The sequence below is a fragment of the Bombus flavifrons genome, chromosome 8 (assembly GCF_040668555.2).
Source record: "Bombus flavifrons isolate JBK064 chromosome 8, iyBomFlav1_principal, whole genome shotgun sequence".
Classification (NCBI taxonomy): domain Eukaryota; kingdom Metazoa; phylum Arthropoda; class Insecta; order Hymenoptera; family Apidae; genus Bombus; species Bombus flavifrons.
The window spans coordinates 12,247,117-12,267,662 of record NC_138449.1 but is presented as its reverse complement, the minus strand read 5'-3'; the positions used below and the strand labels follow the sequence as shown (position 1 = coordinate 12,267,662).

The window sequence follows — 20,546 nt, the reverse complement described above, 5'->3', positions numbered from 1 at the left end:
CGAATTTTCAAAATTCACCTACAACCTGTTATCTTCAATGCCATTTTTTTATTCATTACACTCTAACCAATCATTGAATTTGATGTCGTGGTTATTTCACACAATCGCGAGTGTCCGATGTTTAGGCGCCTTTTGAAAATAATAAAATCTAAAAAAAAAATGTGGGGGATGTTTGTTAGATACCAAAAAAATGCTCGGCCCTGGATATTTAGTAGCGCCGCTGTTCGAAAGTGGTAAATCATTTAACTACGTGATACGAATGGTTTTAAACAAGGATGAAAAAAATATGTACATACTTACATATGTATAGTATTTGTTTTATGATAAGAGTTAATTAATTTCTGGTTCCACTGTTGGCAATAAACAATTAACTCTGAATTCGTTAATAGCGGCCTAAAAGAATATGATTTCTTGCGTTCACTTTTTATTTTGAGAATTGTATCGGAAACTCTCGAAATGTTTATAATTCAGCTCATAATGGTAATTATTTTTAATTTATATTACATGAAAGCCAAAAATAAAATCTCTGTTAAAAGTAATTATTTTGTAATACTTGAAAGAAAGCAAAAAATACGAAATTTCAATTGGAATACGATCATTGTACAATTATGTATCAACACTGATTGTAAATTGTGATTTTTTTAACAATAATGCACAGTGCTAAATGCGGAGGAAGAAAGTACTTTTATCAACTGTTTTGGTTTTAGTTACTAGCTTTGCCTGTGTTTGGCAAGATGGCGCTGTACGGTATTTATCAAAAGGAGAGGAAGGGAGACAAGTAACGTGCAACAGAGATAGTTGAAATAAGTTGACCTGTGTCTCCGCGGTCGAGCGCGCTCGTTCTGCTCGAAACGTTCGAGCACGAAACGTTACGTTAGTTTGTCGTAAATTGAGTTACGTCTCGTCGTATCTGTTGTACGGTTCGGATATTGCATCGTGTAGTCCTCAGTGTGTGCATGTGTGTGTGTCAATGATTCGTTATTAACGGTGCAGTTCGGCCTGATATATCAGAAGATAAATTATGATGGTCTGATCGCGGTTCCAACATGACTGTGGATTTCGCCGACTACTTTTGGGTGAGTGTCTTTTCGCTTGTTATCCCAGAATGTCATCCTCGTTAGATTTAGGTTAGGTACGGAGAGAAACCCTCTTCCTTTCCCTTTTTGTCTTACCCTGCGTAAGAACTCTTAACAAACTCTTCTCGTGACTGTCCCTACGTCACGCTACTGTAACATTTTTTGTTTTCGTCTAAATATCATCGTGTTTCACCTAATGAAATCTCCTTTTCTGTCTTTCTTCCACCGTACTATAATCATCCTCGTTCTTCTCCTTTTCTCTTTTACGCGGCACGTTTGTCTTTATACTTTTCCGCGAATACAAGGTTATTCATTTCACCTCCTTGTCATCTCGTTTTCCTATCATCTCCATGACCTATGGAAAAATGATCGCACGTTGACATATGTATTGCGTTTTCTATGCATGTTTATAGTTTAAGTGCAGAAGAAAGTGAAATTGTTAAAAAGTTTGTTTAAAAGTTCCAAGATCTTTCGTCATAACTTGTATTATTAATTATATTTTCCTATTGTATAGTTTTACATATTTCGATATAAATTTTGTATATTTTTCTTTTAAGATGATTGCAACACAGATCTCTACTAAATGAAAATTTCCCTTTGTAGACAAGAATTATTGGAAATTTTGCATTTTTTCTATGCTTTAACAAATTTTAGTGACATAAAGACTTAAATGTTTCTTATAATTTTGTGTTAAGGGCTTTAGTTTTATAAATTTTTTGGAGGATTTGACATTGTTTTCCTGACAGAAGCATGGTACAGATAAGATAGCTACCACTTCCTTTCATTTCCCTTAAAATTTTATCTATTGAAGATTATTATATGTAGGATATAATTATGATGACTCAAATATCAAATTTTATAAAAAAAAAGCTATAATGATTCATTTATTTTTTATGGAGCTAATGTTTTATTATAGTATTTAAGAATTTATAAAATAAAAGGGATTTTTATTAATCTTGCCTCCTTCGCTTATATTCTATTGAAAAATATTACAAAATCTATAGAAAAAGAGTTATAGTCTATTAATTTAACTAAAACAAAATTTTGTAAATTTTGTTATTCTGTACTAATAAAATTTGCAATAAAAATTTATGCCATATGTCATGAGTGACAAGTAATATGTACAATAGGATGATAAGAGTAATAATATGTAATGACAGCTTATTGTAGCGACGTTACTCAAGTGTTCTACTCTGTGTGAGTTTACAGCATGATCAGGGTTCAAGTGTTAAGTGGCTAAGTGGTCTTAAGTATAGCTTTAGTATATGTCTTTTAGGCATGATACTTTAATTGCAAATGAAATATATTTTCTATTAATAAAAAAATTCTGATCCTAGTAACATATCAGTAAATAGTTCTCAAGCATTTATTAATATGTATTAGAAGTAAGAAATGAAAGTGTATTGATATATAGAATAATACATTGTGAATGCACTGTAAATGTGATAGAAAGTATTTAGACAAAAAGAACATTTTTCTGTAATTCAAGGGCGAAAAGAATAATGGATATGACGTGTTATATCATAACATGAAGCATGGTGCAGTTGCAAGCAAGGAGTTGGCTGAGTTTTTGAAAGAACGATCAACCATAGAAGAAAATAATTATAAGGTTCTGAGTAAGCTAGCTAAACAAGCTGGCAGTAGCAGTAGTACACAAGGAACATTTGCACCTGTTTGGGCTGCCTTAAGAGGAGCAGCAGAAAAACTTGCTGGTTTGCACTTGCAAATGGCCCAAAGGGTCACTGAACTAATAAAAGATGTATCAAAATATACAGATGAATTACATAAGAAACACAAGGCTGTATGTAACTTTCTCTTCTTAATTTTCCTATATAGAGATAAGTCAAAGTTTTAGATATTTTCTGCAAATAATTGTTTATATAGAATGTGTTAAAATTGCTAAGCATATTTAGTAAGTAATATAGTATGGATTATTCTAGTAATACATAGAAAAGATATTTACGATAAATTTCATTGTTTTATATTAACAATTAAAGCTTCTTTTATGTTGCAACATGTTTTTTTTATTTGTTGCACTTATTGTAACTATTTATCATATTGAAGTATGAATCATTTTGTATATTTTGTACCCTATCAGTATCCGCCCACAGTCAGGTCACTAGGTTCTCTCAGACAGTAGTGTTTGTAAAGATATAAAGATAATGTTTATCAAATAACACTGATAAGCAATTATTTGAAATAGCCAATTAATTAACATATTACTTCGTAGTTGATTTTGATGCTTGGTTATATTTATATTATAAAAAAACATATATGTAAACAAAACAAATAATATGTAGGTAAAAGAAGAAGAGTCATCTACCTTGGAAGTTGTGCAAAGTATACAGAATATTACTGTGACATTACATAAGGCAAAAGATATGCGTATGCAAAAGGGTCTTGAATTAGAAAAATTGCGGAAAGACAATGCCAGCCAAAAAGAATTAGAAAAAGCAGAAATTAAGTTTAAAAAAGCACAGGACGATTATAAAACTCTGGTTGATAAATATATGGGCATAAGAAATGATTTTCAAACCAAAATGACTCAAACATGCAGGGTACTTTTCTAACTTATCACTCTTAAATGAAATTTTCTATGAAAATTGGCATAATACTAATGAATCTATTCTTTCCTTATTAAGCGATTCCAATATGTAGAGGAAACACACTTAAAGCATATGAAGGAATTTTTAAACATCTATGCTGATGTTTTGCAGTCAAATCATGAACAAGTTGGTCAAGTTCATATTGATTTTAAACGGCAATGTTCAGACATGACAGTGGATAAATTATTAGAGCAATTTGTACAAAGCAAATATACAGGTTTTGAGAAACCAGGTAAAAATCTTTGTAATATATGGATAGAGTTTAGTATTTAGTACATAAATCATTTTCTCATAAATCAGGTACATTCGAATATGAAGAGATCATAACAGGTTTAGGAGAAATGACCAGTCATTCTCAGTTGGAAAGCAATGTTGAGACACCTAAGGAAACATCAAAAGGAGCTAATGGAGAAACAGGCGTTGCTGGTAACATTCACAGTTCAAAAAACGATCGGGGATTAAAAGGGGAGGGTTGTCAGGTGGATGAGGAAAAGGGGACGGTACAAGAAAAAGCAAATGAAAATCTGAATGAAAGAGACAGAGAATTGTCACATGCACAAGCCACCAAGGCTTCCCGGCGTACTACCTCGCTACTCAACCTGTTCATGTCCAACTCCCAGGGTAGGTTCTTAAAGTTGAATAGAATGTACAAAACCTCATTCTATTTTAATTGCAATAGTTTTTATCTACCTTGATGTAATGTAACTTGGTTATTATTATAAAGTATCATACTTTAACATAATCAATATCAATTATAACAAATTTTATGACTAATAAAATTGTTAAAATTTAAGCTATTTAAAAATACGTAAAATTGATCTTTCCATTCACACATTATGTCTTGGTAGATGTGTTTTGCAGTTTTTTATTTATCACATCAATACTATTTTATTATTTTATTCACATACATACACTTGACCAATTTATTTTTTAGCACTGAATCACAAATTTAATTAATCTAGGCATATGCGAAACAACTTTATTGACTTATGCTTATGTGGTTGTGTTACAATGCTTGCGCGTTATAATCTAACAATAGGTGGAGGATGACATTGCAAGTTATCATGTATTCCAGGGGGTTTATAAATGTATTTTTTTTTTTCTTTTTCTTTAGCATAAATATTGAATTTATAAGTGAATGAATTTACTGATTATAATTAAATCAAATTAATAATTAAATTAATTATTAATTAAAAATAACTTATAATTAAAATGTAATCAATACTTATTTCACTTTATATACTTATAGTTTTTATTACGAGATTATCAAGTTCTTTTTAATACAAATCTGATGATAAAATGATATCACTTAAACTAACATCCCTCTGGAGTGCTATTGATGCCACTGAAAGTGCATAGTGTAATTAAATTTTAATAGATATAAGTATGAAAATAGCAAGATGAAGAAAAAAGGGCCATTGGAGTCACAGATCATTGAAAGATATAAGCAATGAGTGTTGTTTCAGACAAACAGAAGCAAGCAGGGTCTGGTTCGGCACCTGCAACTCCTCAGGGGAACAACCTGCCTCCTGCTGTTCCACCTCCCAGCATCTCCAGGAACCCTCTCAGAGGATCTAAATGTAACTGCTTACATTGTCATTACCTATACCCTTGCCATATCCATTACTCGCATTTTAATGTAATTACTAGACTATTGGTACTATTTTACACACCACAGTATAGGTACTGTTTTACACATACACATACAAGAGATCTGTATGAAAATGTTGCTTTCTTTGGTAGTTAGATCAAAGCATTTAAGGTGAGGGTTTATCATTAGTAAATTTCTGCAGCTTTCTATAACATTTTTTCAAAACTTTATTAAAAATTATTTAAGAAAATATCGATATTCATTAAAATTTACAAATCTTTCCAAATTTTGCTGTTGTATTCTAAATGTTTGCATTGTTACTAATTATACCTAATTGTTCTTTTTTATGAGTATTTGATCGATTTTTTTAAGCACTACTTAGATGTAACTAATTATAATGAAAATATCAAGATGCATCATATAATTAAAATATAACTAAATATAACTAAAAACCATATAACATATAATTAAAATATAACATAAATAAATTGTGTTCGGTTGAAATTAACGGAGAGATATATTTGTATAGAATTTTAAGTGACCAATTTTAACGAAGCACTCCTTTCACACACCTTTATCTTTATCTTGCTCTATTGGTTGTTCTCTATCTATGGTATTTGGTAACAGTTTTATTACCATAGCTCTTCCAATATAATTCTATTGTCATACAGGATATGTGGTTAAATAAAATATCTGGTGACTTACAGTGGTAACGTGTATTATGGTTCCTCCACTCTGCACTCTTTTAGATCAGCAGTGTACGTATACTAACATTGTTCAAGCACACTAAATTAATGTTACGTGCATAGAGACATATTGTAAGATAATAACTGGTGATATACTGCTAATTCACAGATAATTAGAAGGATACATATCTAACATTAATTTATTCTTAGCTTTGAAAGCACATTTAAAATATTTCTTCAGTCAACATAAATGGTCTTATATTTGTAGATACATCTCACACACTAAAGGGAAGAAATATTTTTTGTTCTTGTTTGACTAACACTGAAACAAGCTTGCTTAGACAATAGGCTTTAGTTCTAGAATTACATGGTAATCTAATCAGGCAACTTAATATTTTGTTTTTTTGTTTTTTTTTTCATAAAGTGTTACTTACATAAATTGTTTTTCTAACAATCTTTTATGTAAACTTATATCAAGGGGTTCTTCTATCAACACGGCTCATTGTGAAATTTTTATTTATATTTTATGCTCACTCTTCCTTGATAAGAAAGACTTTATTAATTTAACATAAAAGTTAGAGTTAAGAAGAATTGTGCATTTTGGAAAGTTTCTGAAATTGAAACTATCTATGGTGTATTAATAAAATGGTAGCAATTTTCATGTCATACACATTGATTCATAGATATCTCCCATTTCCTTTTAAAAAAAACCATCAGTACCTAACATCTCGAGGCTGATTCTTGAACGGGTCAATTGTAAATTAATTTTTGAAACTTTCTCTGTTGCCTCTATAACAAACACATGTCCTCATAGAATTAATTAAATAAAGGGAGTTGGATTTGGATAAAGTTGAAATACGAATGTGGGGTTGGCTACTGACGGGGCCTCAGGTGAGCCTCTTATGAGTCTGTTACTGCATGGCTCACTTGTAATTCGTATTTATTTTCCAAGTGCAGATATCTTTTATGATATAGCGTAATGTGATTCTGCAAGCAACCCTTTTTATATTCATTAGTCGCATCATTGTCCAATGTAGTTATTGTAAATGTTCCTTTTGTATCACGATATCTCTTTCCCCTCTTGTACTTCTTTGTTTTTCTTTATTTCATCGAATGTTCGTAATGCTAAAGTTAATACGATTAATCAATATGTACAAGGTTCAAAATTATTATATCAAGTTATCGTATCTCATTTTCGAATTATCGTCACTTTATTCGTAATTTCGCATGTCGATAGTTAACATCTTTGCTTGCAGAACATGTGTATCGTATGCCCTACCGATTCGTAGAGAGGTATACAAGAGATATACAAATACGAGATGAAATTGCGTAATCTCTTATATATGGTTAACTGTTCTGAGAAAAATCGAGAAAAGAATATTCTATCATTAACATTGTAGGAAGTACATATGTTATTATTGTTAGAAAAACAATTTAAAAGAAGAAATTGGACTTCTGCAGATCTGTATATGATTTGATGGTGATGGTGTATGGGTTTTCTTATACCTCTGCTAATGTAACGTGCTATACTTTTTTGCTATTATCTGTATCTCCTATCTATTATTTTTAATGACTTAATGCAGCAATTAAAACTATTTTGTCGATTTTAGAATGTGCTGATATGTTTTTCTGTTGAAAGATCGTTGATGTTTCAAAACGAATATTAAGTTGTAAGAGAATATAAGTGTAGTGGACACAGAAATTTATGTCAGCATAATTAGAGAGAATGCTGTCAAAAAAAGAGCTCGTGAAAAGTGCATCTGCTACTTGTTGATCCGATGACAATTATTTTATTTGTCCTGTAGATATTTAATCACGTTGCGCTATGCCTTAAACACTTGGAAAGTAAATTGATTTCTATCTGTCGTTGAATCGGAGATTTTATATTAATTTCTCGATTAATGATATTATCTTTTTCGATACAGATACGTTGACACCGCAAACGTAGTTCCTTTCTGCTTCTTACAATTAGTCTTACAATTAGTTTATAATTATTTCCTTTTACTCTATATTAAGAAGAGTAACGCCATATCAATTAAGTTAATCAACAAAATAATTATTTGATAAAAATTGCTTCTCTCGAGAGTAATATATTATAATTAGACTCGATTTATGCACCTAAATGTAGCGTTTGACGCTAACTGCGATTAAAAGGTACAATTTATTTTCCATAATAATAAACGAGTTTCCTTGATTCTTATATATTATAGAGAAGAGAATAATTTTTATCGTTTTTCAATATTGTAATGATTAGAAGTTAGAAATACTACATGTCATTGTAAGAGAACTTTTGATATCGAGTATTCAGATTTACTACGAAAAGTTAAGTGCTGCTTTGTTCTCTACATACCGTGTGTCCACAACCAACAGGGTTTCTTCGCAGCAGAAGAGAGAAAAGAAAGGAAAAGAAGGCGAAAAAGAAGAAGGATATTGTGGAAACGAGCAGCAACAAAGAAGAAAAGTCTGACCTGTCAGTATATGCTCATTCAGCAGATCTAGTGCACCAGAGATCAATCCCATGATCGAGCTTAAAAATTTATCATTGGAGAATATTAAAACCATAATAACCAGTAGCACAAATAGCATTTTTATACAAAAAGCTTGATCATAGTATTAGATCTTATGCCTACCTCCTTTATTCTTTTTTTTTTTTATTCTTCTTTTACAATTTTTATTGGCACGTTAGTACCGCTAAAGCACAATGATGTTGTAACGTAAAATAGCGCACGATTATTAATAATTTAGTTTCTGATACGTAAAATAAAAGACAGAGAAAAGAAAGAGATTTTATCATGTGTACATGATGCACTGGGCCTGCTGGAACACTTGAGGGTATATCGTACTGAACTACGCTAATTCTATATAATAGGGAGGATAAGGATGACAGTAGAAAGTCTGAAACACCGACACCGGAAGTAGATGAGGATGGTTTCTGTATTAGACCAAAAGCAGAGCCGTGGGAGAATGAGAAAGGATTTTATTCTAGCTCAGATACCGATTCCGAAGATGAGAGGGAACGAAAGATCCGAGTGGAAATAAAACCACTAAGCAACGGCGGAGCACCGATGAGCGCCAGTGTGGACGAACTCAGGGCGACCGTGGAAAATCTATCGTTATCGCCTGCACCGACGGTACGTTCTTTACTTCTCTTCGATTTTTCTTTCTTAGGTGTTAATACTTTCAGAGGATCTTTTTTCTCCAACGATATCGTTCCGATTACGTAACAGGGACGCAGAGGATCAAATAACGATTCAGATCATCATATGAAAAGGTCTCAGTCAGTGTCACAGCAATTAGGAGGTAAGCCAAGCTCGGATTTACTTGGCCTAAACTTGTTCAATCCTAGCAGTACACCATCGAGCGCCTCAACGCCGACTGGTAGTCATCCGTACGCGCCATTGCAAAGTCCTCCGCCACTGTCTTTGTCACCGACGCCTCAACCACAGCCGCCACAATCCGCACCACCTACACATCCTCACCCACGATTCCCTGGTGAGTTTACGGGAGTCGCGTCGTCACACTATCAGCTTATCGGGACGCTTTCTGTGTCTTGTCAAAAGTATCATGTCGTTATATGTATACTATGGGAACTTAGGCTATGTATAGGAAATGTAGAAGGTTTCATCGTTTGCAGATGGAGATTTGTTTTCGGAAGTAGGAGACATCACTCCGGCCTTACCTCCCAAGCAATCCGCATCCTCCACTCCGACAGGATCCATCATCATTCCTAGACCTCCGTCCCGAAGAGGAGAAGGTCCTTCGCCAAGGGGTAGAATGTCACCGGCAACTATATCCAGAGCCGATAGCGTGGCTAGCTTAGAATTTCGTACAGCTGGTGTTGGTGTTGGCTCTTCCAGGGGCCCATCTCCGCTCACGATTGGACTCGCAGACACTATACCTTTAGCAGTTGCTTTCCATGAGATAGTACACTCTTATTTCAGAGGTACCGATGAAACACGGTGTCAGGTGAAACTCAGTGGAGATATGATGTTATCGTTTCCTGCTGGTATCGTCGCCGTGTTAGCGAATAATCCAAGCCCTGCGAAACTTACGTTTCGCGTGCGAAACAGCAATAGATTGGAAAAATTGTTCCCTAATAATCAGCTTGTCAGCATGTAAGTTACGATAGGATGAAGATTGTGGTAAATAGTTCGTACGAGAATGTTCGAATATTGATATTTTGTGCAGGGATGCAACGCAGACAACTGTCGACAGTACAATTTTTGAATTCAATATGAGTGCCTTAACTACGTTGTTACGCAAACAGGCTGAACAAAATCCTTCAGCCTCGTATTTTAACGTCGACATACTCAAGTATCAAATCAAGTGCAAGGAGGGGGCAGGTTCATGCCCTTTCCAGCTGGTTGCCTATTGGAAGTGTGAAACGACTCATACCGATCTTAAGGTACTTATCGTTGATACATTACTACAGCAATCTTTTGCTAAACAAACAATTTACGGGTGTTTCAGATTGATTATAAATATAACAGTCGTGCTATGGCTTCTCCGAGTCCACTGTTAAACCTTCATGTGGCTGCACCTATAGACGGAGGTTTCAAGTCACTGAATAGTAAACCTCAGGCACAGTGGTTACAAGACACGAATCGGGTACTGTGGAAGTTCACGGAACTGTCGCAACACAGCGAAGGTAACGGCGTAGGCTCATTGAAAGCTCGGGTGGAACTTGCGCATGGGCCAGGAAACCAAGGAACCATATTCACACAGTTTAATTGCGAAGGGACCACATTATCTGGGGTTGAGTTCGAGCTTTTAGGCCCGGGATATAGATTAAGTTTAGTAAAGCGTAGATTCGTATCTGGTGAGTGATTTACCTTCTATATTTTTTTCTCTATCTATTTGTTTCTTTAGCTTCTTTAGTTACGATAGTGCCCTTACACGCGCGATGTTCTTACAAGAAGTTAACAATGTATATAAATTACATTACGAGAACAATTTCTGTGTACTTTCAGGAAAGTATATTTGTGATGGAGATTCCGACTCACGAAGTAGATACGCTGCTCCACCATCCAATGTGGATTGACGACTTCCAGAATGGGCGCCTCAATGGGAGAGCCTGCCCATTTAATATTGGCACTTGCTTGTTCATTCACTGCCCATACCACGACTAATGTTCGTTCAAATTCGAAATCGGCGTGGGGAAGCCTGTTGGATACCAAAGAACGTGTGCGATACAATAATAAGATTACATAGTAGACGAATAATTTGTACAGATGCCGTGATGCTACGTGATTTCCATATAGCAGAATGTAAAGTTTATTCGCGTTACGTGTTAAAAAAAGGAAAAGAAGGGATCTTGGATACGAGAAAGCGGCAAATGAAGATCACATAAATTCGTATCCTTCATAAATTAAGATGAGTATGGTACGATATATATGATCCTAGGCGAAGAAAATATTTGGACAGAAATGTAACGAAAAACATAGTTGGACTTCGTAAGTCACTCGCTACCTGATGAATAGCGTTCTGTGTTTTATAACTTGTATATTTTTCAATTTTTCTATATATTCTCGATTAGATTGTACTATTTTAGTAAAGTTTGTACGTGATACGTAAACGAGGTGTAACTACGACGACGACGATGACGATAACGACAGCAGAAAACGTTTAAAGCGTCGAAGAGTAAGTAGACCTTTCTCGCATAAAACCTTTGGTGTCCAGCATATTTTTCACCACGATATTCTCGCCATATTATTGTGTCTATATATATATATATACATATATATAATCAAAATACATACGTTATGACTTTTTTTACTTAACAGCACGGAAAAGCTCTAGAAAAGATCATCAAACAGTACAATGTTCTTAATCTATTGTTAAATTTTGCGTTAATTTTAATGTAATTATTATATATTGCTATCTAATCGTTAAGAAGTTTTGAAAGAAATGTAAAGATTCTGTAACACCAATTAACTTCGTGTCTGTACATTAGCGTTTCTATTTTATACGAAGGCCCTATATTTACTTTTTAAATTTTTCGATGTAGTCCTATGGTATACGTTTTCAGATCTGTTTTTACCGATATTCGCGGAATTTTTGAAAAAATATTTGGTTACACGTACATTTAAAAAATTAATGATTCTCAAAATGAAATCGTGTTTTTTGTTTCACAACACATTCAACTTTATTGCGCAGCAATTCCTGCGTACGTTAACGCTGGTAAAGAAAAAAAAAGCAAAAAAAGAATTGCAACGTAGTTTTGCTTTATTTATGAACAAAGAAAATAGCGAGGACGTTAAGAACAAAATGTTCGATAGATTAGTAATAGTTCATACGTATACTAAGTGAAATTGGCAAGTAATGAAATGCTTTATTAAAGTGATTAAACATACGATTTTAACATTGTAACAAACAAATTAGTTGCGCGATTTGCGATTAATTTTTTAGATCTTATGAAAATTTCGAAGAATTGCAAGTTAAATGTCATGTTAATTTCACAGTGATCGTTTCATTCTTTCCATTATTGCAAAATTAATTCAATATTTTTTCTATAATTATCATGAAATATTTCCTATATTTATTATTTTAAAACGAGAATTACTACGTTAACTTTTAATGTGAATCGACTGTATCCTATCGTTTTCTTATTTTTCCTTATTCTTTCATTTTCAGTATTTTTTGCAATGATTTTGCGATATATTCCTAAAGCGAATCGACCGTTTTTAGAGACAGTCCATCTCGTTTAACAGTTACATGTGCATACATACCACCTGTGTGTATATGTATATGTGTATATAAAAACGAAGTAATAACTTTAAGAATAAGTCTGAAAAAATCGAATTCGAATATTATTATATAGTCCAGCACACACGATGCTTCCTTTTGTGCAAATTTAGATTATCGGCAACAAGTTGGCATCTAAATACCATGTATCCTCGTGCATAGTTCACATAATGTAAAATATTTTTTTAGTTTTTTCCATTCGTTTTAGAAGTTATAACATTTTACTTTTTAATTTTTTATTGATATTTTAACAAAGCTATTAGATTTTATGAAAAATATCTTGTTTATTTTTTTCCTAATGTTATATTTATAACGTCCGATAAAAATGACAAATTCAGTTAACATGCTCAAAGATGTAGATTGTCTAATTTTGATCTATGCACGAGTTGCAGTGATACTTGTTGCAAGGTATTCGTTACCTGGCTCTAAAAGTGCATTATCCTTTAAGCTATGAAGTAATTCGTAGAAAAAGTGCGAACGCTATGTTTGGTTATTGAATGACAAGCACGGTAAACTTTTTTATAGCTATCATTCATTTGAAAGGTACATTGTAAGATGATTTTATATTTTAAGAAAACTATTTAGCGTTTAACCGCGAAGCTCCACGTCTATTTTACGAATTTACATTTCATTTTGTTATTATTATAGTAATGATTACTATTATTATCATATACTCATGTGAAAAAAGAAAACAAAGAAAAGGTCTACGAAGAGCAATATAAAGAAACCATCTAAGTAATGCGATAAAATTGGTGACCACTCCATTCGATGTTGTTTAATACTTAACAAATATGTTGATATGTTTCTTTTAGTAAAGCTTTTACATTGATTGATCCTATTCTGAAAGCATTTGATCGGAAAAAATTGTTTGGAAATGTTTGATTATGACATCGACGATTTAAAGATTAAATATCTATCTTTGGTACATGATTGGGCATGATAATGTTTAAAAAAAAAGATAAATAAGAATGAAGAAAAAAAGAAAAGAGCATACGATTATTATGGAGTGGTTCCTGCGAAAAATCGACTGAGCTCTTCTGTGATACGCAGATGTCACTATAATTTCGTAATAAATGTTTGTAACGAAACATAATTAATGTTAGTATGATCGCGTTCACTTTCTTCCTGACTGAATTCCCGAACAAAGAACTGACGGTGTTTAAAAAGAAAACGTGGTTTAACTACGGCTTTTAATCACCCTTTGATATCATTACAGTCGGGCATAAGTTTTTTCGATTCCTATGCGTACGATTACGCAGAAATAAAACATATGATTAGATTTTATGCGACTCGCTTTTTACGTATTATTGTAATAATGACGAGAAATACAATTTTATCAAATTCTGATAAATAAAATCACACACACACACATACACACACACACATACACGAAAGAAACTTTAAACAAACACGCGCATTTTGTGTTGGAATTGACACGCATACAAAAAAATAAAGGCAGTCGTGTGTACAGGACTTAAAGTCATGTGTGAGAGAAAGGGAGCATGAAAAAGGAATGAAAGGAAGAGAGAAAGAGAGAGAGAGAAATGCGTTAAAAGATAGGATTGCAATGCAATTGCATATACATAATAAACTCTTATACATAGTATAAATACGAACAAGAAGATAAATTAATACGATATACATGTTACATGATACATAGAATGGTTATGTAAGCCTGTTGACATGTAATGTCTATGTTCTAATAAAGATTAGGATATTTTATATATAAATAAACCATCAATTGTGTATGTGTGCCGTGACTATGGACATCCTTCGTGTCAATATACATATTGACATTTCATTTCTAATGTATAAAATCGCCGATTTAATATGTTTAACAGAGACGAGAAAGTTTGATAAAAAAAATTAATGATACTTTGTACACTTAAAACAAAAAGAAAAAAGGAAACGAAATGGTATGAATGAATCAAAAGAGAAATTGTGAGTAACGCAAGATATATAAAAATGAAAAAAAAGAATATAACACCAAGCGGAGTACATCGACTGTTGCGAATTGATTTCATTATAATCAATACAAAACACTTGTATAGATCTCTTGCAAGTTCTATACCATCCTTGTTATAAAATAAATTTCATGTATTATATATATATATATAATGTATATATAATGTAATGTAAAAATAACTTGCTCGGAATTTATATAAGCAATCATACTAATGTTAAGCAATTTACCGTCGACATTTTATTCGAAAGAGCCTACTGTTCGATACTGATAAGGTACATAATTTCAATAAGCGACTCCGTTATAAGTACAGAGAAACTGAGAATTTATAATTCAACGTATGTTTACTAGGATTCACTGTTTTTGTTAATGACTATTAATGCATCTTCTCAGGTCCCAGTTTGGATATTAGGTCAGATTTTTCTAACCATAAAAATACATATATTACTCTTTAAATTATTCTTCTCCTGTAGAACTTCTGAAATTGTAGCAAGGTATTGTAGCTATCCTTCACAACCATTCATACTTCTCTTATAGAGAACTTTTCAAAAAATGTTTCAGCAATTCATCGCTGTGCATATATTGGATAAGCATATCCTCGTACCTGAAGATCAAAGAAATATTTTAAGACAATAAGTTACTTAACATCTTAATACTTGAAACATTGAATATATTATTTACTTCGGAGGCACTTGGATGTCCTTTCCCTCAAAAGGTCCTACTCGTTGAACTCTTTTCAAGATTGCCGATGCCAATACTCTCTCGTACTCAAGATATTTCTTGTCCTGAGTGAACCATAGCGCCAAAGCGCATCTCTTACCTCGTAAAATACCACGTACTCCATGGAGATTTTCTTTACCAGCAGAAAAGGCCACAATTCGTCCGCAACGTGGTGAAACAACGTTATCCATCGTTCGAACAACGCGATCTTCGGTGAAAAAGAATTCACCACCTTGAAAATCGTCATTCAGATACAAAATCGCAGAGTAGTCTCTCCAAATATAAGCTGGACTCTCGCGAAGACAGACATCTCTATCCTTCAACAGACAATTATCCGCGTGAACTTGATGACTCAGATCGTCTCGATTCACCGGCGAATCTAAATTAAAATAAAAATGATTTGCTGCTTTATTACGGGATAAGTTCATTCTTTTTTTTTGTGTGTATATGTTTTTTTCAGGTTAAAGAAAAAGGAAAAATCTGGAAGTGATTATTTAGTTATGTTTTGACTGGTCACCGTTACCCACAAGTCGTACCAAGTGAATCGGTGCAACGCGATTTCGGCTGCGAAAGGAACCAGAAGCACGATGATGCATCAGGTGAAAATTACCGGGTAGAGCTGTGCGGCAGACCAAATGAGTGTAGGTGAAATACAGATGTCGATGATTTAGTCCGAAATACCTTTCCACATGGTCCCGGACTTCTTCGGTTTTTTCTAAAAGCAATTCCAACCATTCTGGTTTTATTTGCCCAAAGTATACCATCTAGAATCAACATCATTATCATTAATACATCAGCATATTATTGTAGCCATTATATAAAATAAGAATATTTTACCAAAGCCGCTCGCCCAACAGTTATTCCCTCAAACTTTTCATATTTTGAATGTGGACTTTTATTTTCACTGTAACCATCTCCTTCTACCGCAGTCATCTATCATTATATACATATATGTACATTAAAATAATTGTTAATACAGATACAGACTTTGAAGAGTAAAATAGAAGTTCCTAATGATACATACAGTAGCGAACTGCATCATAGATTCACACTCAGTGGAATTAAGAAAACCATCAGCGACATAACGATTTTTCCCACCAAGATCCTCCTCTTTTAAATAAATATCGTTTTTGGCCTCAAAATATCTTTTATCGCGTATTTTGTGGTCCTCGAATCGTTTCATTGAAAAATTGTTTGATAATTTCGTGTAATAAAACAACGAATAACCAGGTGGTGGGTGTAATATTGCTTCTGTATCTGATATCTGAAAAATAACCGGTTAAAAGTGGATTCCTAGAAAAATTAATTTACTAATCGCCTACATGCTTGTATAATAAATGCACGGATGCATTTTGGGTTGCATCCCATAGGCGTTTCAATGAAAATTCGAATATGACATCTAATAGAAACATAAGTAATTCGAATGGAAAAAGAACTAGTTATTTGATTAAAAAAAAGTATTTCTGTTTGTGAATATTTTATTATCTTTTTCTTTCAAAAGATACACAGAGGTAATCAAGAGTTTTTCTTAAAGTACAAACATGTTAGACTTTAGAAAATAACTGACCGATTTGTACGCGTAAAAATCGAATAAGTGTTTCAGTCGATTGGTTTATTAATATCAAATATGTATTTTCAATCTTTTTTATATCTCATTCTTTACCTTTCCCAGCTCTTTTTTTTCGGCATTATTCGTTTCATTGTTCTGTTTCTCTTTTTTTATCTTCTGGAATTTCTCATTTATAACTGAAAATTCATTAGAAATGTAATGCAGCAGGTTCAATTCGTATTCCTGTCTTTTTACGTAATTGATAGCGTCCTAAAAAAAATAAAAAAGGGATATAATTAATTTTGTATATGTTATTAGCATTTATTGCATTTTGTATTTTCATATTTTTAGGTGATAAATGGTCGGATAGTCACCTCTCTCGGAGAAAAATAGTCAACCTTGACTTTTGGCTGAGCATTATAGTATTCTTTGTTTTGTAGCATCGTTTTATCCACCGGATCAAAGAGCAAGAAACTTCCTACAGCGGCACAGGCTGCTTTTAAGTTTCCCACTATAAAAACACGTAATGATACATACTAATGTAGTATAATATTTTGCAAGGCTGCCCATGGTGGGAAATAAATTGGCTCAACGAGAGATTAAGTCAGCGGCAAAAAACTAGATTAGGCAACAGCTCGGAGCTATTTCCACGGATAAGCGATGTCGATCATTAAAATGGAACAGCCTAAGCACTTACACAAGATTAATCCAATTAAACGTCCTTCGAGCTATGACTAAGAGCTTCTTGAAGAGCTCTATTCACGAAATTACAATTAATTTGCCATGGTAATTGCAAAGGTGTAACATTTATAAGTTAACTATTCGTACATCAAGGTGTTATTATCAGTAAATTTCATGAATAACAGACGCATATATGTTTATGATCTATTCAATCACGTGTCTCTAGTATTCATAAAATTTCTCAGAGAAAACTTCGCTACATTTTACAAACAAGATACTGGTGGCGATAAATGCGCCAGTATATATATTGTTAGCTTATTTGGTACAAGGCTATGCATTTTTTAAATACGAAAAATGTACAGCGTATATTATCACGGAAGTTAGAGATAGATACGTGTTTTGTGCAGCTATGATTAAAATTTTGCGTTCCTAGCTTCTAAAATCCCTATTAACTTATCTTAAGTTCGCATGGCAATTCGACTAGCGAGTATACTCACATTTGTAATAAGAGAACTGCAAATAATCGTAATGACTTCTGAACATGTGTCTGCGGTAATCGCCATTTATATTGTTTAACATACGCGAACACGATCGTTTGCATTTCAAACAGTACGTAAAATGATCTGAAAGAAATGGAGGACTATTTTTAGGAAACAAAAATATACCGGCTTTCTTTTATGTTTCAGATCCACTCACTTGCGATGGAGGAAGTAAATTCTGGATGCCAACCCTGGTCAAAAGGACCTTCGCAGTAAAATCTACATTCCTCCTCGGCTTCTAAGTACGATCGTAACGATGTCTCGAACAGACCGGCGGCTTCTGCATAATCTCCGTTTTCATAAGCTGAGACGCCTTTGAAGTAAACGCTGACATAAGTCGGTGTTTCTAGATTTACCACCTTCTCCTCTTCCACACCTGGCAGTGTTAAATAGCGTTTGAAAAGATTCAGATTCACCTCATGATTAGAATGTACGACTAGGTAGGTAAATAGCGCGTTGGCTGCGTCTTGATATCGATGTGTCTGTAAAAAATATATTTATTAAAAAATGGTAAAAAAGTCAGAATAGAATTTATGGAATTAAGAGATGATACAACGTATATGAAACCTTGTACTAAAACATGGGATCAGTGTGAAAAAGTTGATTAGTATTGCAAAAGACGAAAATTTATTAGAATCATATTTCATGCAATTATGAGATCTGATTGTTTGAAGGGATATTTTATGAGACGCATATGCAATACGCTCCGGTACATTGCTACCGAACATCAGCACGCCGATTACGTAGGCTAGGCTTTATGGTCGAGTTGACTGCTCAGAGCATTAAACTCATTATTTATCTGCTAAAAAAGTCACTAGTGTAAGGTTTGCGAAGCCACGATTGCGTAAGTTCTCTTATTAGAATTCGCCAGCCTCTTTTATGGGATACTAAAGAAGCATCAATCCTTTGCTAAATTTAAAGACTGAAAGCTACAATAAATCGATTAATTTATCCCATATTTTATAATTTACATTTACATAATAATATATTTGCCATTTTATAATTTTTTATATTCTTTGCTTCTTTTAATTATCTTATGCGGCACCAAAGAAAAAGAGGATTAAATCTTAAGATAATTTCTAATAGTTATTCTTTCTTTTTAGTTACCTGATAGTAGCAAATATGCAGGTATTCATAAATACCATTGTTCAACAATTTCTGTTCAGTTTCACGTGGTAACATCTTCAGCACATTCGAGCCAACGATCTCCCGATATTCGTTATTGCACGTTAAGAGACACAGTGTCTCTTTGATCTTTTTTTCATAAAAGTGTAAATCCTCGATGTTTTGTGGAAAAATCGGTGGTGTACCTTCAGCTTTCATACGGCATTTTCGTCTACAATTTGTTATCATTCGCTTGTAGGCCTTGTATCTAAAAAAAAGTATCAAATTGAAAAAAAGAATATTGAAAAAGATATATCTGCACAGTAAAACACTTTATATTTTGTCATGTTTGCAGTTTAAAAACTGAATTTCTATTTTCTAGTAAATAGTAAAGGTATACGTATAGGATTCTCTTGCGCTAATTACTAAATATTTTTCACTAATTATTTTTTTTACCAACTCTTTTTATAATTATCTATAATTATAAATTAGATATAATCATTATTCTTATAATTCATAATTTATACATTATAATTCATAATTTCAATTTCAGATTTACCCATGAGAAACTGTGTTGAAGTCTTGAATGCAACGGTCCCAGTCTTCGTCCAGATAAGCGTGAACAGCATCCTCGTATATTTCGTTCAGAGTTCTATTATTTGCGAGTCTATTCTCCTCGTTCTGCTCTTCTAAATCCAGTAGCTCGTCGCTGGGGATTACGTTGCTCAAGGTGTCGTTACTACCAGCGATCGCGCCGCAGAAGAACAAGAGTATGACGAACCTCATCATCGTGGATACTACTCAACCGTCCCGATTCATACTGAAGTCCCTCAAGGAGAGCTGAAAGCTGGAACTGTGAGATGTGATCCACACACGAGACATACGTAATCACCTATCCCCTCCATGTTCTCTCTAGTTTCCAAATGTAGCTGCAGTGCTGTATCATAATCGTCAATCCTCGATCCACCGACATCTGATGCGTTTTTTACCATTTTAGGAATATCGCTCTGTCAAAAGTATCCATGAATATTTTAATTTAAAAATAGAATAACAATGGACTCTTTAATATTTTATACGGGGTGTCTCAGCTTAATGAGATACATAAATATCTGCCTTATGTATGGTTGTACGACAAGCTTCTTAGGACAAAGTTAAAGTATTTCAGGGGGCACCATGTATCGGTGGGAAGAATTTTTTCTGAAGATCATTTTTCGTCAAATTGTAACGTTTTAAATGAAATTCTATATTTCATTATTCATCAGTTGACGCATTTTCTTGTTCTATATA

The 20,546-nt window shown here is 33.3% G+C and overlaps 2 protein-coding genes across 11 annotated transcripts; one reads left to right on the top strand and one right to left on the bottom strand.

Moving 5' to 3' along the window:
- Nucleotides 1–794: 794 nt before the first annotated feature.
- LOC138182732 (F-BAR domain only protein 2) lies at nt 795–11,702 on the top strand. 9 transcript variants are annotated; one of them, XM_069118874.1, is made up of 14 exons: nt 796–1,076; nt 2,566–2,877; nt 3,377–3,634; nt 3,719–3,914; nt 3,983–4,303; nt 5,131–5,262; nt 8,330–8,429; nt 8,829–9,090; nt 9,187–9,236; nt 9,309–9,451; nt 9,594–10,074; nt 10,148–10,364; nt 10,430–10,778; nt 10,930–11,702. In XM_069118874.1, the coding sequence occupies exons 1-14, from the start codon at nt 1,047–1,049 to the stop codon at nt 10,998–11,000; spliced, it is 2,922 nt and encodes a 973-aa protein (XP_068974975.1). In that variant the 5' UTR covers nt 796–1,046; the 3' UTR covers nt 11,001–11,702. The 9 variants fall into 9 exon arrangements, with proteins under 9 accessions (XP_068974978.1, XP_068974975.1, XP_068974973.1 ...); XM_069118877.1 differs by lacking the exon at nt 9,309–9,451 and having other exon boundaries at nt 795–1,076; nt 9,187–9,259; XM_069118872.1 differs by having other exon boundaries at nt 8,330–8,420; nt 9,187–9,451.
- A 2,558-nt stretch (nt 11,703–14,260) lies between these two features.
- On the bottom strand, nt 14,261–20,325 carry LOC138182733 (prolyl 3-hydroxylase 1). 2 transcript variants are annotated; one of them, XM_069118880.1, is made up of 11 exons: nt 19,819–20,325; nt 19,263–19,527; nt 18,313–18,637; nt 18,114–18,239; nt 17,310–17,446; nt 17,050–17,205; nt 16,411–16,650; nt 16,224–16,319; nt 15,997–16,150; nt 15,348–15,765; nt 14,261–15,270 (listed from the first exon to the last, which is right to left on the bottom strand). In XM_069118880.1, the coding sequence occupies exons 1-11, from the start codon at nt 20,046–20,048 to the stop codon at nt 15,198–15,200; spliced, it is 2,220 nt and encodes a 739-aa protein (XP_068974981.1). In that variant the 5' UTR covers nt 20,049–20,325; the 3' UTR covers nt 14,261–15,197. The 2 variants fall into 2 exon arrangements, with proteins under 2 accessions (XP_068974981.1, XP_068974982.1); XM_069118881.1 differs by lacking the exon at nt 14,261–15,270 and having other exon boundaries at nt 15,609–15,765; nt 15,923–16,150; nt 19,819–20,319.
- Nucleotides 20,326–20,546: the final 221 nt, after the last annotated feature.

Bases quoted from the DNA above. Each gene is read 5' to 3' on its own strand.
- LOC138182733 (XM_069118880.1), bottom strand. From the start codon at position 20,048: ATGATGAGGTTCGTCATACTCTTGTTCTTCTGCGGCGCGATCGCTGGT. The intron at 17,447-18,113 runs GTGAGTATACTC...GTGTTTTTATAG, and splicing joins GCAGTTCTCTTATTACAAAT to TGGGAAACTTAAAAGCAGCC. The intron at 15,271-15,347 runs GTAAATAATATA...TTTGATCTTCAG, and splicing joins GACATCCAAGTGCCTCCGAA to GTACGAGGATATGCTTATCC.
- LOC138182732 (XM_069118870.1), top strand. From the start codon at position 1,047: ATGACTGTGGATTTCGCCGACTACTTTTGG. The intron at 10,365-10,429 runs GTACTTATCGTT...CGGGTGTTTCAG, and splicing joins CGACTCATACCGATCTTAAG to ATTGATTATAAATATAACAG. The intron at 10,779-10,929 runs GTGAGTGATTTA...GTGTACTTTCAG, and splicing joins AAAGCGTAGATTCGTATCTG to GAAAGTATATTTGTGATGGA.